General features: G+C 26.1%; 1 protein-coding gene across 2 annotated transcripts; it reads right to left on the bottom strand.

The window, feature by feature from the left end:
* Positions 1-8,921: 8,921 nt before the first annotated feature.
* Positions 8,922-10,876, bottom strand: LOC105126241 (caffeic acid 3-O-methyltransferase-like). Of its 2 annotated transcripts, none has more exons than XM_011027055.1 (4): positions 10,415-10,876; positions 9,928-10,238; positions 9,448-9,512; positions 8,922-9,358 (listed from the first exon to the last, which is right to left on the bottom strand). In XM_011027055.1, the coding sequence occupies exons 1-4, from the start codon at positions 10,816-10,818 to the stop codon at positions 9,062-9,064; spliced, it is 1,077 nt and encodes a 358-aa protein (XP_011025357.1). In that variant the 5' UTR covers positions 10,819-10,876; the 3' UTR covers positions 8,922-9,061. The 2 variants fall into 2 exon arrangements, with proteins under 2 accessions (XP_011025357.1, XP_011025358.1); XM_011027056.1 differs by having other exon boundaries at positions 9,448-9,515; positions 9,931-10,238.
* Positions 10,877-12,978: the final 2,102 nt, after the last annotated feature.

The raw sequence follows: 12,978 nt of genomic DNA, 5'->3' as shown, positions 1-12,978 counted from the left end.
TGATAATTAATGATTGATTATTTAGTGATAAATATTATTTAAAATAAAGCATTGTTTAACATATAATATTTATTTATTAATTATATTTGAAATGTAGATGTCATAAATGTTAATAATATTGAAGATGATTGTGATGATGAAGTTTCAAAGGAGCATGCTGATGATTTATTAGGTGTTGACGAGATTGGCTCAATTCTATCGATATTTGATCCAAATTTTGCTCCTATGGATATAAAAAAAAAAAAAACTTAATGTGTTCATTCAACAAAAGTGAATGTGTTATTGATTTAGAATGTATGTTGTTGGATGTTTTGTTTTAAATATTTTAGAATTTATATAGTTGGATGTTTTGTTTTAAATATTTAGAATTTATATTTGGTTTGTGTTTTGGATATTGAATTTAATTTATGTTGTTAGTTTATAATTTAAATTTGGTTTATATAAGTATTACATTATAACTAATTAGGTGTTTTATACAGGTGTTTTTTTGTTGACCTGGATCAACCCATCTAACCCATAACCTGATCACTTGATAAGATTGAATTTTAAAATTATGCTTTCACACTTCACATAAACAATGAAGAAGCTAAGCTTATCCTGTTATTATAGTAAAGATGGTAATATATAAAATTGCTAACTAAATACCAAATACATGGAAAAGAAACAAGGTGGTGTATCTATTACTTTTGATCCAGTTGCATAATTATTCGTTATACAATTTATATAAACTCGGTGTAATTTTTTCATTTTGATTAGGGTTTTTTTATTTTTTATTTTATCATTTTAAATTACATTAAAATAGTTTTATATGTTGAGATTGCTTTCAATTTATATTCCTTCACATATACAAAGTGTTGGTAAATACTTCGATAATAAATTAAAAATTAATTTTACAAATTAGAATTTTATTGGTGGTTATAAAAAGAAATTAACAGAAGAATTCCAACTTAAAAAACATTCCATTTGAATATGGACACGGGAAACTTTGATTTTCACCCTAAAATTTTAGTTTATTTATTTTTTTCATCTTTGTTATTTTAAAATTTAGCATTTTAATGTCAAATTTTATTTTTTTACGTTTCAACCCCTCCCTAGATGTTGAGATATAAGAGAGAAAGTTGCAAAATAAATTCTCTTTAAAATTTTAGTTTATCTATTATTTAATATTTGTTATTTTAAAATTTTGTAGTCAATCTTAAATTTATGTTTCTACTTTTCAAATAATAGAGAAAATTGCAAAACAAAAGTTATGGAAAATTAAAGTACTCGGATGATTACATTTCAACTACTAAAATAATTAATTTTGATATTAATATATTTAAAAAAAAAATTCAGTGGAAATGGTGTTACTATTTAGCAATGTAAAAAAAATTAAAAAAAAAATAAAATAGATCAAGATCTGTAAGTTTTGTTTTTTATTCATTTACTTTTTGTATTTTTAAAGAGATTAGAGATTATATTGCGGTTAAAAATAAATTTATTAATACGAAAACAAGTTAAAAACATTGAACTCGGAGACTAATTTTCAATCATAGAGCTAGTATGAAAGCAACCCATCGTCTATTTAGAGAAAGAGTTGGACCAATGAAATAATCTTATTTCTTTTATTGTAAATAATTTTACAAGTTAAAGCATCTAGTACAATTCTACGAAAGCTTTGTCCAGCTGGCAGACACTTTTTTGACGTGACTTGTTACCGAACATTAAAAGCATCATAAGTCATTACATTACTCTAGTTGCATTGTAGAAGAAACATGTTTCACCGAACAGAAAGGGTTCATAGCATGTCAGCTTGCAAGGTTAAATCCACAAGGTAAAAATTACCCAATGAAAACTCAACTCCAACACTTCATATTTTCTGAATGTGGTCCCTAAAACTTTGTTTGCAATATTGTAACCCCCTCCATTGCTTATCTCAAGGATTCCTTACACGACTAAAAGATTGATGTCTTGAAAGAGAAGAAGAAGAAGATGATGAGAACTTTGAGATGGAATATTAATGTAACGATTAAACAATGATAATAACAAATGTCAAGGTTAGAGGTTCCACTAATGGTATATCAAACAAGTATAGTATAAACTCTTATTATTGAATTGGAAACCACACACAAAGGAGGTTCCAATCAGATTATATATTGTTAACATGATTACATTAGTCATCTTATTCAATTAATGCTAATACTTGTAAATCTCGTCAAGCATTCATGATTATAACTTATGTTAACAACAAATCAAGTTCCTTTCATAGCTCAGGTGTCGGTTATACCATACATTATGGGCTATGAAAGTGCCAAGCATTTGTTGTACCAAGTGTTATACAACATAAATCAAGATTAGTCATTTAACAAGCAAAGTATTAAAGAGTGAACAAGATAGCAAATATAAAACATGTTAGTATCAAACATTAAAGTCCATATTAAGTTTACATTATACTTATTCTTACACCATTAGTGTAACCTTTTCACCTTGACATAATTAACTTAGCTAGACATAATGAAAGAAAGCAAAATAGATAAACAAAATAAGAACATAAAAGTTAACTAAGTAAAGGAAAGGAAATGAAAGGCATAAACTTAATATTAATGAAAACAAAGCATAAAAAATACAAAGAGAGAAAGGAAGAGCATGATCTTGATCAGGACACCAAGATGCCTAAATGCATGGCAAATGCCTCCTTTTATAGGCCAAAAATGGGAACTATTGATTTGATGACTAATTGATAAGTGGGTGACCAACTTTTGACTTGGTGACAATCCTTATCTTCTCTTGTCTGCCCAAAACGTCATTGATAACGTCAAAACTGGAGCCAGTTGCAAACATGAAAGTTGTAGGCAATTGTCTCAGCTTTCTTGTGTAAAAACTTCAGCTCATTTGGACTTCTAGAACTCCAGATATGGCCAAAATACCGAACAGTGCTCGGGCTGGAAGACAGATTCGGGCTTCTTTGTTGTTGCTACAATTTGGACTTGATAATGGCCTTTTTAGATCTTGGGCTCCATATGAAAGTTGTAGGCCTATGTCTTACCTTTCTATCCATATAAATTGGACCTAAATCTGAGATATATAGCTCCAGATATGACCCATTTACCGAACAGTGTTCCGGTTTGGATTGCACCGACATCTCTTTTCTAAGTTTGGCCATCTCTTTATCCTTGCACTTTAAGTTCTTCAAGTCATCAATCAATCCTTTTATTTATGTGATAGGCCTGCATTAAAAGTAGACATTTACCACAAATTAAAGGTATCTTATATTATTAGATATATTATTATAAAACATGCTTTGGTTAAGGAGTTATTGGTACTTCAAGTGCAAAATGATGATATAAAACCATGATAAAAATACACTTTTAAGTACTAATCATTTCCTCATCTTTAACTTTATTTATATGAATTAATAATAATTTTTTTAATAAATGTGGTATTTATTGCTACAACAATCTATTAATAAAGAAAAATATAAATATATCTTTACTAAAACAAAACCGCATATTTTGTGTTTAACATTTCATTTATTTTGTTGAATAATTCATTTTTAATTTTATATGTTTTAATTGCCAAATTTATATTTTATTTATTTAAAGGTGGTGTTAGAGAGTGCTTCTATTTTTTTTTCTTGGTGTCTTTTAAAAATGCTTTTGACTTTAAAAAAATAGCAAACTGATATTTCTTTAGTATTTTTTTATGATTTTTACATGTTAATGTTAAAAAATAAAAAATTATAAAAATAAAAAGTTAATTATAAAAAAAACAGCATTCAATCTCAAACTATTACATCGGTATTTATGTGTTCATGCTTGATAACACGTAGCAGCAAAGTGACACTATATATATATATATATATATAATCTGTTCATCATCTTGTCTTTTCTTTCATGGAAACGATTGATCTCCATCCATGTCCGTACTCCAGATAAGTTAAACAAACCAAAACGACGACTATTATACAAAAACAAAAATCAAACTTCATTTCAAAATAAAATATAAAATAAAATAAAAAACCGACGTTAAAAAAATCAAACAATCAATCATTTCATCTTAAATCAATTGATCGGCGCAAAAATTAACAAGTTATTTTTTAGAATTATAGTATTCGTTGTTTTTTTATTTAAAAATATATTAAAATAATATTTTAATATATATATATATCTAATATAAATGCTTTAAAATAATACAGAATCATTAAAATATTTATTTAAAAAAAAATTAACACAACAACAAACATACTCTTATAAACTACAATAAAAAAATAAAAAAATATGTTGTAATAACAATATCTTATAAAAAATACAGTCATCAGAGATTTTGTTGATGTTGTAAATGAGTTTTTTAACATTCTTTAAATATTTTTTTGATATTTAAATATAAGAACAAGATAAAAATCATTAGAGCTAACATGAAAATAATCAAAAAAATGAACTCTCGTAGAAAAACTTTTTTGATGTGATTGGTTATTACACAAGCATCACAAATATAATGCTACTCTCCTATAAATTCTTTTTTGATGTGATTGGTTATTACACAAGCACCATAAATATAACGTTACTTTCATAGGAAAGTTTTTTTTAACATGATTGGTTATTACATAAATACTACAAGTTAAATGTTATCAATTATTTTATTTGGTATCACCAATCAGTCAACTAGTTTATTTAAAATTTTAGATTTTGATAGTTTAAGAGTGCTTTTATTTTTGTTTCTTGATACTTTTAAAAAATGCTTTTGATTTTTTTTAAAAAGTACCAAATTGATACTTTTTTAACTTTTTTTTCAATGATTTTTACATGTTAATGTTAAAAATTAATAATAATAATAAATTTAATTATAAAAAAATCATTCACCTCAATCTCAAACTATTACATAGGTATTTATGAATTCATGCTGGATAACACCTAGCAGCAAAGTGGACACTAATATATATATATATAGCTTTCACTATATTATTTTTTTAAAGGCTGTTTATTTTTTGTATTTAAAAAAAATTAATTTTTTTATGTTTTAATTTATTTTATAATAATAATTTTTTAGTGTTTTCATTTTATTTTAATACACTAATATAAAAAATAAATTTTAAAAAATAAAAAATATTATTTTAATATATTTTCAAATAAAAAATATTTTAAAAAATAATAACAATCACCCACCTAACTACAATAAAGTAATTTGAAAAATATCATTTTAATCTGTTCACCACAATGTCTTTTCCTTTATGAAAAAGATTGATCTCCATCCATGGCCATACTCCAAATAAGTTAAACAAATCAAAACAATAACAGTTATTAAAAAAAAATTAAAACCTATTTCAAAATATAAAAAACCCACCGAAAAAAATCAAACAACCAATCATTTTATCTTAAATTTTTTATTTTAAAATATATTTAAATAATTTATTTTTAAAAAAATTATTTCTAATATCATCACATTAAAATAATACAAAATTATTTAAAAACTTTATTTAGAATAAAAGATTTTAAAAATTAACATAAAAACAAACGCACTTTTATAAACTACAATAAAATACAGTCATTTGTCGTTGTAAATGAGTTAATTAATATTTCTAGAATTGTTTTAGATATTTTAGTATAAAATCAAGTTAAAAACATTTAATTTTAACTTTAATTTTCAATCAATAGAGCTGTGGTCGTAAGTTTACCAGAAAAAGCTTGACAAATGAAATAATTTTATTTCCTTTATTATAAATAATTTTATAAGTTAGAATATTTACAAGAAAAGCTTTATCCACCTGTCAGACTTTTCTTGACGTGATCGGTTACCAGACACCTCTAGTATGAGTTAGAGTATGATCGGTTAGGAAATGATGCCAAATTTCGTAAACTAATGTAATAACCCTCGAAGTAGTTTAATTAACCTACCACAAATGACAACGAAGACGTGCACTTTTGTTAGATAGTTTTAATGTTAAAACAAATCTCGGATTTATTTTTTTCCAATGTAAAAAATAATAATTAAACATTACTAACATGTTTTTTAATAAAAATTATTTTAATCATAAAATTAAAATATAATAAATATTGGATTCTATTTTTTTTAATTATAAAAATAATAATATACTGAATCAAATTCTTTCTAATATACAAAATCAAGGTATTGCTAATGTGATTTCTAGCTAAAATAAAAACTATAATTATGAACTCAAAACATAATTCATAGTAAATAATATTTTTTAAAATATTAAGACAATAAGTATTAAATGATATTTTTTAAAAAATATTTAGATGATTATAAATTAGATTGAATTGGGTTATCTCATGTAAATCTATCAAATTCATCATTTGAGTTATGAAATCTTAATAACCTAATAAAAATAATTAAAATAAATTATAAAATTTAATTTTCAGTTAATTTAATGTTAAAAAATAAAAATAAAAAAACCATCCTAGTCAATGTGAGTTACTTTTTCAAATCATTACTAATGTCATAAGATCATGATAACTTTATATAAAAAAAATTAAAAAATAAAGTATAATTTTACCAATTACATATTAAATAATTAAATTATATATAAAAAATTAAATTATTGAAAGATGAAATTAAAAATTATATATATTAAAGCAAAGCATTGTTACAGTGAGAAAGGAAAAAAATAAAAATTCCCAAAGTGTGGGTATAGGTTTGTTTTTTATTATTAAACGAGATGCTTGTTTCTTTAAGAAAAATAGCGATAAGCTGCCTATAGTGATAAGTGACCTGCATTGTTTGATCCGTCGGAAGATTAAAAATCAGGATAAGTTTTTTAGCCCTCAAAACTTAATTTTCAATTTATTTTTTTTGCTTGAAAACACCTTTAAATATAATATAATCCTTAAAGAGCAGTTAACAACATCAAAACATCCTCCAAAATCTAAAAATAAAAACCAATCAAATAAAAAAAAAATGGATCCCAATCAACACTAAAAAATAAGGAGATTCTCCATTGAACTATTCTAAAAAAAAAATCACTAACACAAAGATTGTTTTATTATTTGATTGTTTTATTATTTTTTGTGTATGGAATGTAATTGGGTGACAACTTTCTTTCTATTTTGCTATTTTCTAGCAGTTTTTTTTTAAATCTAAGGATTAATAAATAAATAAAATAAAATTTTGAATTAAAATCAAAATTTTAAGACTTTTAAGATTGGTCATGCATCTTTTTTCATGTTTTACATTACAGTTCTCTCTTTAAATATTATTTTTCTATAATAATTTAACATTTTACCTCATAAAATTAGGACAGAGAAGAATTCAATAAAAAATTAAGGAAACAAATTTAAAAAAAAATGAAAAGAAAAAAAATGTAGAGATCACGATTCATGAACAATGAAGCTCCTTTCAGCTATTAGTACGGAGTTAGTTCCAATGCCTCTACGTAACACTCATAGTATACACCGATCATTTATAATTATTTGGGATCCACAATCACCACTTATTGTTATTCAACATATTCATTTGTATGAAATTCTAGTATAATTCATTTGCTCATAAATCCTTTTTACACGGCTTAATTGAGAGGAGTTTTTCTTTTACGTTCATACATGGATAGGAATGCATTGTTGCAACAAAATTACAATATTAAAAACACTCTAAAAAATATGAAAAAATAATATAACTTTTTCCATGGCTTTTATTTTTGTTGTACTAATATTTTTATTTTGTTTTTTTAATTTTTTTTACATGTTTATTTTTTCCCATGATTTACTTCTTTTTTAAAAAAAATTATATATTTTTTTAATATTTAACTGATTGAGAATTTAGTTTTATCATTTAAAACAATTATGAATTGCTATAATATTTTTCTATATGAGTTTTTTTTTATAATTTTTTTTTCAAAATGGTCATTTTCAGTTTTTTTTTTATATTGAACTAGTTGAGGATTTAGCTTTGTAGTTTTTTTAAAAAAAATATTGTAAATTGCTACAATATTTTCTCCACGTTGTTTTTGTTTTGCTACAATATTTCTCTATGTTTTTTTTTTAAATTATTTTGTTGATTTTTTTAATATTAAACTGGTTGAGAATTTAGCTTTGGCTTTCCCCAACTGTTTTTTCTTTATTTCTTTATTTTTATTTTTTTTGGTTTTTTCCCAAAATTTTCTTTTTTGTGTTTTTTTCAGAATTATTTCTGTTAATTTTATTTTTTTAATATTAAGTTGTTTGAGAATTTAGCTTTATAGTTTTTTCTTTAAAACATTGTTGATTGTTACAGTATTTTTTTATATGATTTTTTTTGTTTTCTTTATTTTTTTTCCAGAAATGTCTTTGTCAATTTTAGTTTGTTTTTTTTTTCATATTCAGCTAGTTGATAATTTAGCTTTATAATGTTTTTCTTAAAAAAAACATTATGAATTACTACAATATTTCCTCACATGATTTTTTCTTACAACAGTGTTTTTCCACATGTTTTTTTATTGATTTTTTCCTAAAATTATCTGTCGAATTTAGTTTTTTCATATCGAGCTTATTGAAAATATTTAACTTTGTATTTTTTTTTAAACATCATTAATGGCTAAAGTGTTTCTTCACATGATTTTTTTGGTTATATTTTTTTAATTTTTTTAATATTGATTTTTTTGTTATATTTTTTTAATTTTTTTAATATTGAGTTGGTTAAGAATTATAATTATATATTTTATCATAAAATATTATAAATTGATGTAGTGTTTTTTATATGATTTTTTTTTATTTTTTATGATTTATTTTTAAAATTATTTTTATCTATTTTTTAATATTAAATTGATTGAAAATTTAATTTTATAATTTATTTTTTAAAAAAATATTATAAACTGTAATAATATTTCTCAAATTTTTTATAATTTTTTCTATAAATTTATAACGACACGTAAACACACCATTAACCCACGGCACCATATAGGCATGGCAACTAGTCTATTTGCAAAACATGTAGCTCATCAAACTTCTATCTTGGGAATGCTAAAAGCTGATGAACAGCTATTTTATTTATTCCATAAATATCGTTCTACACGGGCAAGCATGAACGCTTCAATTATGGTAGAAACTGGTAATGCATACTCTAATTTCTGCAAAATGCAATTTTAAGCAGTAATCTACTTGAAGAACTCCATTACCCAAAAATTACAAACGAAGGTTTCAAATTTGATGCCACGGAATCCAGCTGCAGTGGCCAGGGTCTTGAATTCATCTTCAGTCCGTTCTTTCCCTCCTGGATTTTGAGACATCATCAGTACATCAAGTTGCGAGATCGCTTTCGCAGCAGGACTTGTCTTGGCCGTGATCGGAAGAACTGATTCCATAACAATTACCTTCCCATCCTCTGGAATAGCTTTGTAGCAGTTCTTCAACAACTTCAAGCAGTGATCATCACTCCAATCATGGAGTATCCACTATAAGATTATATATCCAGTAGTCGTTATTAGTGATTTTGGTGTCTAAAATTGATCAAGTGGATTATATGCCGTCAGACTTTTGGTACCTTCAAGAAAATGGCATTTCCTTTGGGAACACTTTCAAACATATCTCCTCCCACGTGTTCCACACCTGTATGAGAAACCAGTTCAACATCTATGACTAGGTCTTTCGTTGTATAGTCTTTGCCTTGTCCTGTAAAGCCTGTGATGCTTTGCAAACTTCTCTTCTTTTCTTTTGGGTTCACTGAAAACATTTTTATGGGTAAAGTATATGTGTGGCTTGTCATGTTTTAGATTGTGGCACCTCAAATTTCAGATTTTGGTCGTATGAGGTTTGAAGTTTCAGGCGGATTAATTAATGAATACGGAGCATGTTATCATGTTTTCCTAAATTCTCTCATTTTTTCAATTTAATTTTCCCACAGCGTTTGATTAACCTTAATCAATGACATAAACATAAGCTAGTATATATCAGCGGAATCAGAGAGAATAAAATTTAACAATTACCATAAATTAAACGTTAGGAGAGGAGGAACAAGACATCCCAGGATAGGCCGGCGCATGCTCTATAACATGTGGCAAGTCGAAATTGATACCCTTGATTTGGGGATATTTAGAGGTTACTGCCTTCATAGTGTGTCCCAAGCCACCACCAATATCAACCAGCTGTTTCAGGTTCTTGAAACCATTGTATTTCTCAAGCATATTTCCAATTACAACAGTGGTTTGGTTGTACATTGCTGTGTTGAATACCTGATTGAACCTAGGGTCCAAGCCAGGGTACTTAAAGGCATGTACTGCGTGGACTCTGTCAAACGCAACTCCTCCTTCAAGAACTGCATCTTTTAGTTGAGACCTAGCAGGAAACGGATAAACATTGAGACTAGATAGCTGCCCTTATCAACAAAATAGAGAAAGATAGGGGAGAGAAATGATGATAAGAGGTACAATGTTTACTAATATTATTATAGTAAATTGAAGCAAGCAAAAATTAAGTCGAGAAAATGTGACAATATATAGGGAGGGACAAACCAACTCTGTAAGAAGACGTTGTCTTGAATCAAGGCCATGAAGGGGGCCAAAGAAACACCATTTTTGTTGGGCACAAAGTACTTGGACACAGGAGCCAGACTGTAGAATCTCTCCGAGCCATCGACAAAACAACAAAGCACTTGGTGGCTAGCCAAGAGCCTTAGAATACGGTCCAGCATCTTTGGTGCATCGGGGTTATCTGTGGGCATCTTGGCTGCGATATCTGAAGCAGAGAGTTTGACATCTGGACCTGCTTTGGCTATGATCTCAAAGATGCCGAGCTGAATCGCCGTGTGTAGAGTCATGGGTAGCACTGAGCTCAAAGCTAGTTGCATGGCATATCCAAAGTGTTCATCTTTTGCTTCATCAACTTGACTGGCTTGATTTTCTATTGAAGATGCCATAATGCTTTTTGAGGATGTTAATCAATTTTAGATAGAAGAAACCTGAGGCGTTTATGAATATTCCGCTTCAAAAGTATTTATAATGGAAGACTGGATGAAATAGGTGACAGTGGAGTAATCTTTTTATGAACCATAATCGAACGTACCACTGGTGACAGTGGAGTAATCTTTTTATGAACCATAATCGAACGTGCCACTCACGCGTTACATGAAATTGGAAAAAAAAATATTTAATTATTTAATTATTTTATATATTTTTAGATTGTTTTAATATATTAATATGAAAAATAATTTTTTTTAAAATAAAATATATAATTTTAAAATATTTTTAAATAAAAATTACTGTAAAAAATAAGAATTAGTACATGCTACCGACATATCCACTTATATATTAAATTAAATTAAACCAGAACAAAACCAAATATCCTGGGTGTTTTACTATAGACGAGTGGATTGTACATACTCTGTGAATTGTAAAATGGAATTTTTTTCATTTTAATAATTAATTCTTTATATGTTCTGTTTGTTTTTTGTGGGTTAGTTTCTTTTCTTTGAATATCCTTAACAATTAAAGGCGTTAATTAGATTCAAAAAATTAATTGGATGTCAATTAAAGGATGTATAATTTGAATTTGTAGCATATCTATACAATTAAAAAAATAAAAAAATAAGAAAAAAAACATGACTCATCTTAAATTCATGCAAAAAAATTACATTTTAGACCATATATTACCTGTGACTTTATTTTTTATCCATTTATTTTTAGAAATATTAATTTTAATTTAAAATTTTATTTTATTTATATTTTATTTTAAAATTGAAAAAAAAGAGTTAAAAATAAGATACGAAAGTGATCGGATGAATTTTTCACCATAGCTAGAATTAAAGATCAAGCATGCAGGCCCAGAAAGCTATAGCCCAACGGTGGAAGGAATTTGTTTCCTTTCTCTACATCAGGGTTCAAGTTTTATTGTGCATGTTTGTTATCTCGCCGGTATCTTATATATTTATTGGGCTTGCAGGATGTTCAATGAGTTAGGAGATTACTTGTGATGCGTGAAAAAAAAAAATCAGGCATGCAGGCCTAGCTTGCATGCTCACATCCGCCAGAACTTCTATTTGTGAGTCATTTGCACTGGCTCACCCTAACCTGAGTGTCTAGTTTCTTTTTAAACAACATTTTATTATTATTTTTATTTTTTATTAATTTTTAATTAAAATAAATTGTTAAGAAAAAATTAAAATTATATTTAAGATGTCATTCCATTAAATACCATTTAATTTTAACTTTTTTCAAATAAGTTTATAACACTCTTTTTTACAATATTAATAAATATTGTTTTTTTATAGTGATTATATTATTCTTAAATTATTAGTCAATATTCATTATAATCACATAATTAAAATTTTATTTCTTATTTTATTTCATTAAATACTATTCAATTTACCATTTATTTTCATATATATATATATATATATATATATATTAGCAATCATTGTATATATTATTATATATGAACCTACTACGGAGGTATTTTTAGTTTGTATATATGAATACTCAATGAAAATAAAGTTTATATATTATTATAAATTTTTTTAATTTTTTTCCCAGATTAGCCCTTTTTTATTATTATTATATTGCATGCAAAATGGCTAGACATGATTTTCAATTTGTTTTAAAAAATATATAATTTTCATTTTATTTTTATTAAATAAAATGTGCTTTATTATGTTTATCCAATTTGTCTACTATCATCTTTAATTTAAGGTTTGATTTTTATTTTTATTTTTTAAGACTTAATAATTACAATAAAAATTTTGTGAAGAATTTTAATGATTTTATTTTTAGATTTATTTTCTAAATATGTTTACCAGGCTTGATGTTGTGCGCTCCGAAAAGCTACCATGGACCAATTGTTTTGAAAAAGAGGCCCAAGCTCATCTTTCCAGTTGCACCATCGGGCCTGTTTTCTAGCCCATCTCTCAAAAGCAAGACTGTCCCTGTCTGACGCAACGCAGCGTATGCGCCCCTTCAAGATTCACACAGGGTAAGAAATGAAAAATAAAAAACTTCAATGGCCAAGATATTCATGGACTTCTATCACCTTGATCACACCGTCGTCCATAACGAAACTTTAGCAAGTCAAAACAAAACCCGGC

The sequence above is a fragment of the Populus euphratica genome, unplaced genomic scaffold (genome assembly GCF_000495115.2).
Source record: "Populus euphratica unplaced genomic scaffold, PopEup_1.0 scaffold75.1, whole genome shotgun sequence".
Classification (NCBI taxonomy): domain Eukaryota; kingdom Viridiplantae; phylum Streptophyta; class Magnoliopsida; order Malpighiales; family Salicaceae; genus Populus; species Populus euphratica.
Note: the sequence above shows the minus strand (reverse complement) of the source record. Positions and strands in the feature narration are given on the sequence as shown.

Bases quoted from the DNA above. Each gene is read 5' to 3' on its own strand.
- LOC105126241 (XM_011027055.1), bottom strand. From the start codon at position 10,818: ATGGCATCTTCAATAGAAAATCAAGCCAGTCAAGTTGATGAAGCAAAA. The intron at 10,239-10,414 runs GTTTGTCCCTCC...GTTTCCTGCTAG, and splicing joins AACGTCTTCTTACAGAGTTG to GTCTCAACTAAAAGATGCAG. The intron at 9,513-9,927 runs GGATGTCTTGTT...TTTCTCATACAG, and splicing joins GCATGCGCCGGCCTATCCTG to GTGTGGAACACGTGGGAGGA.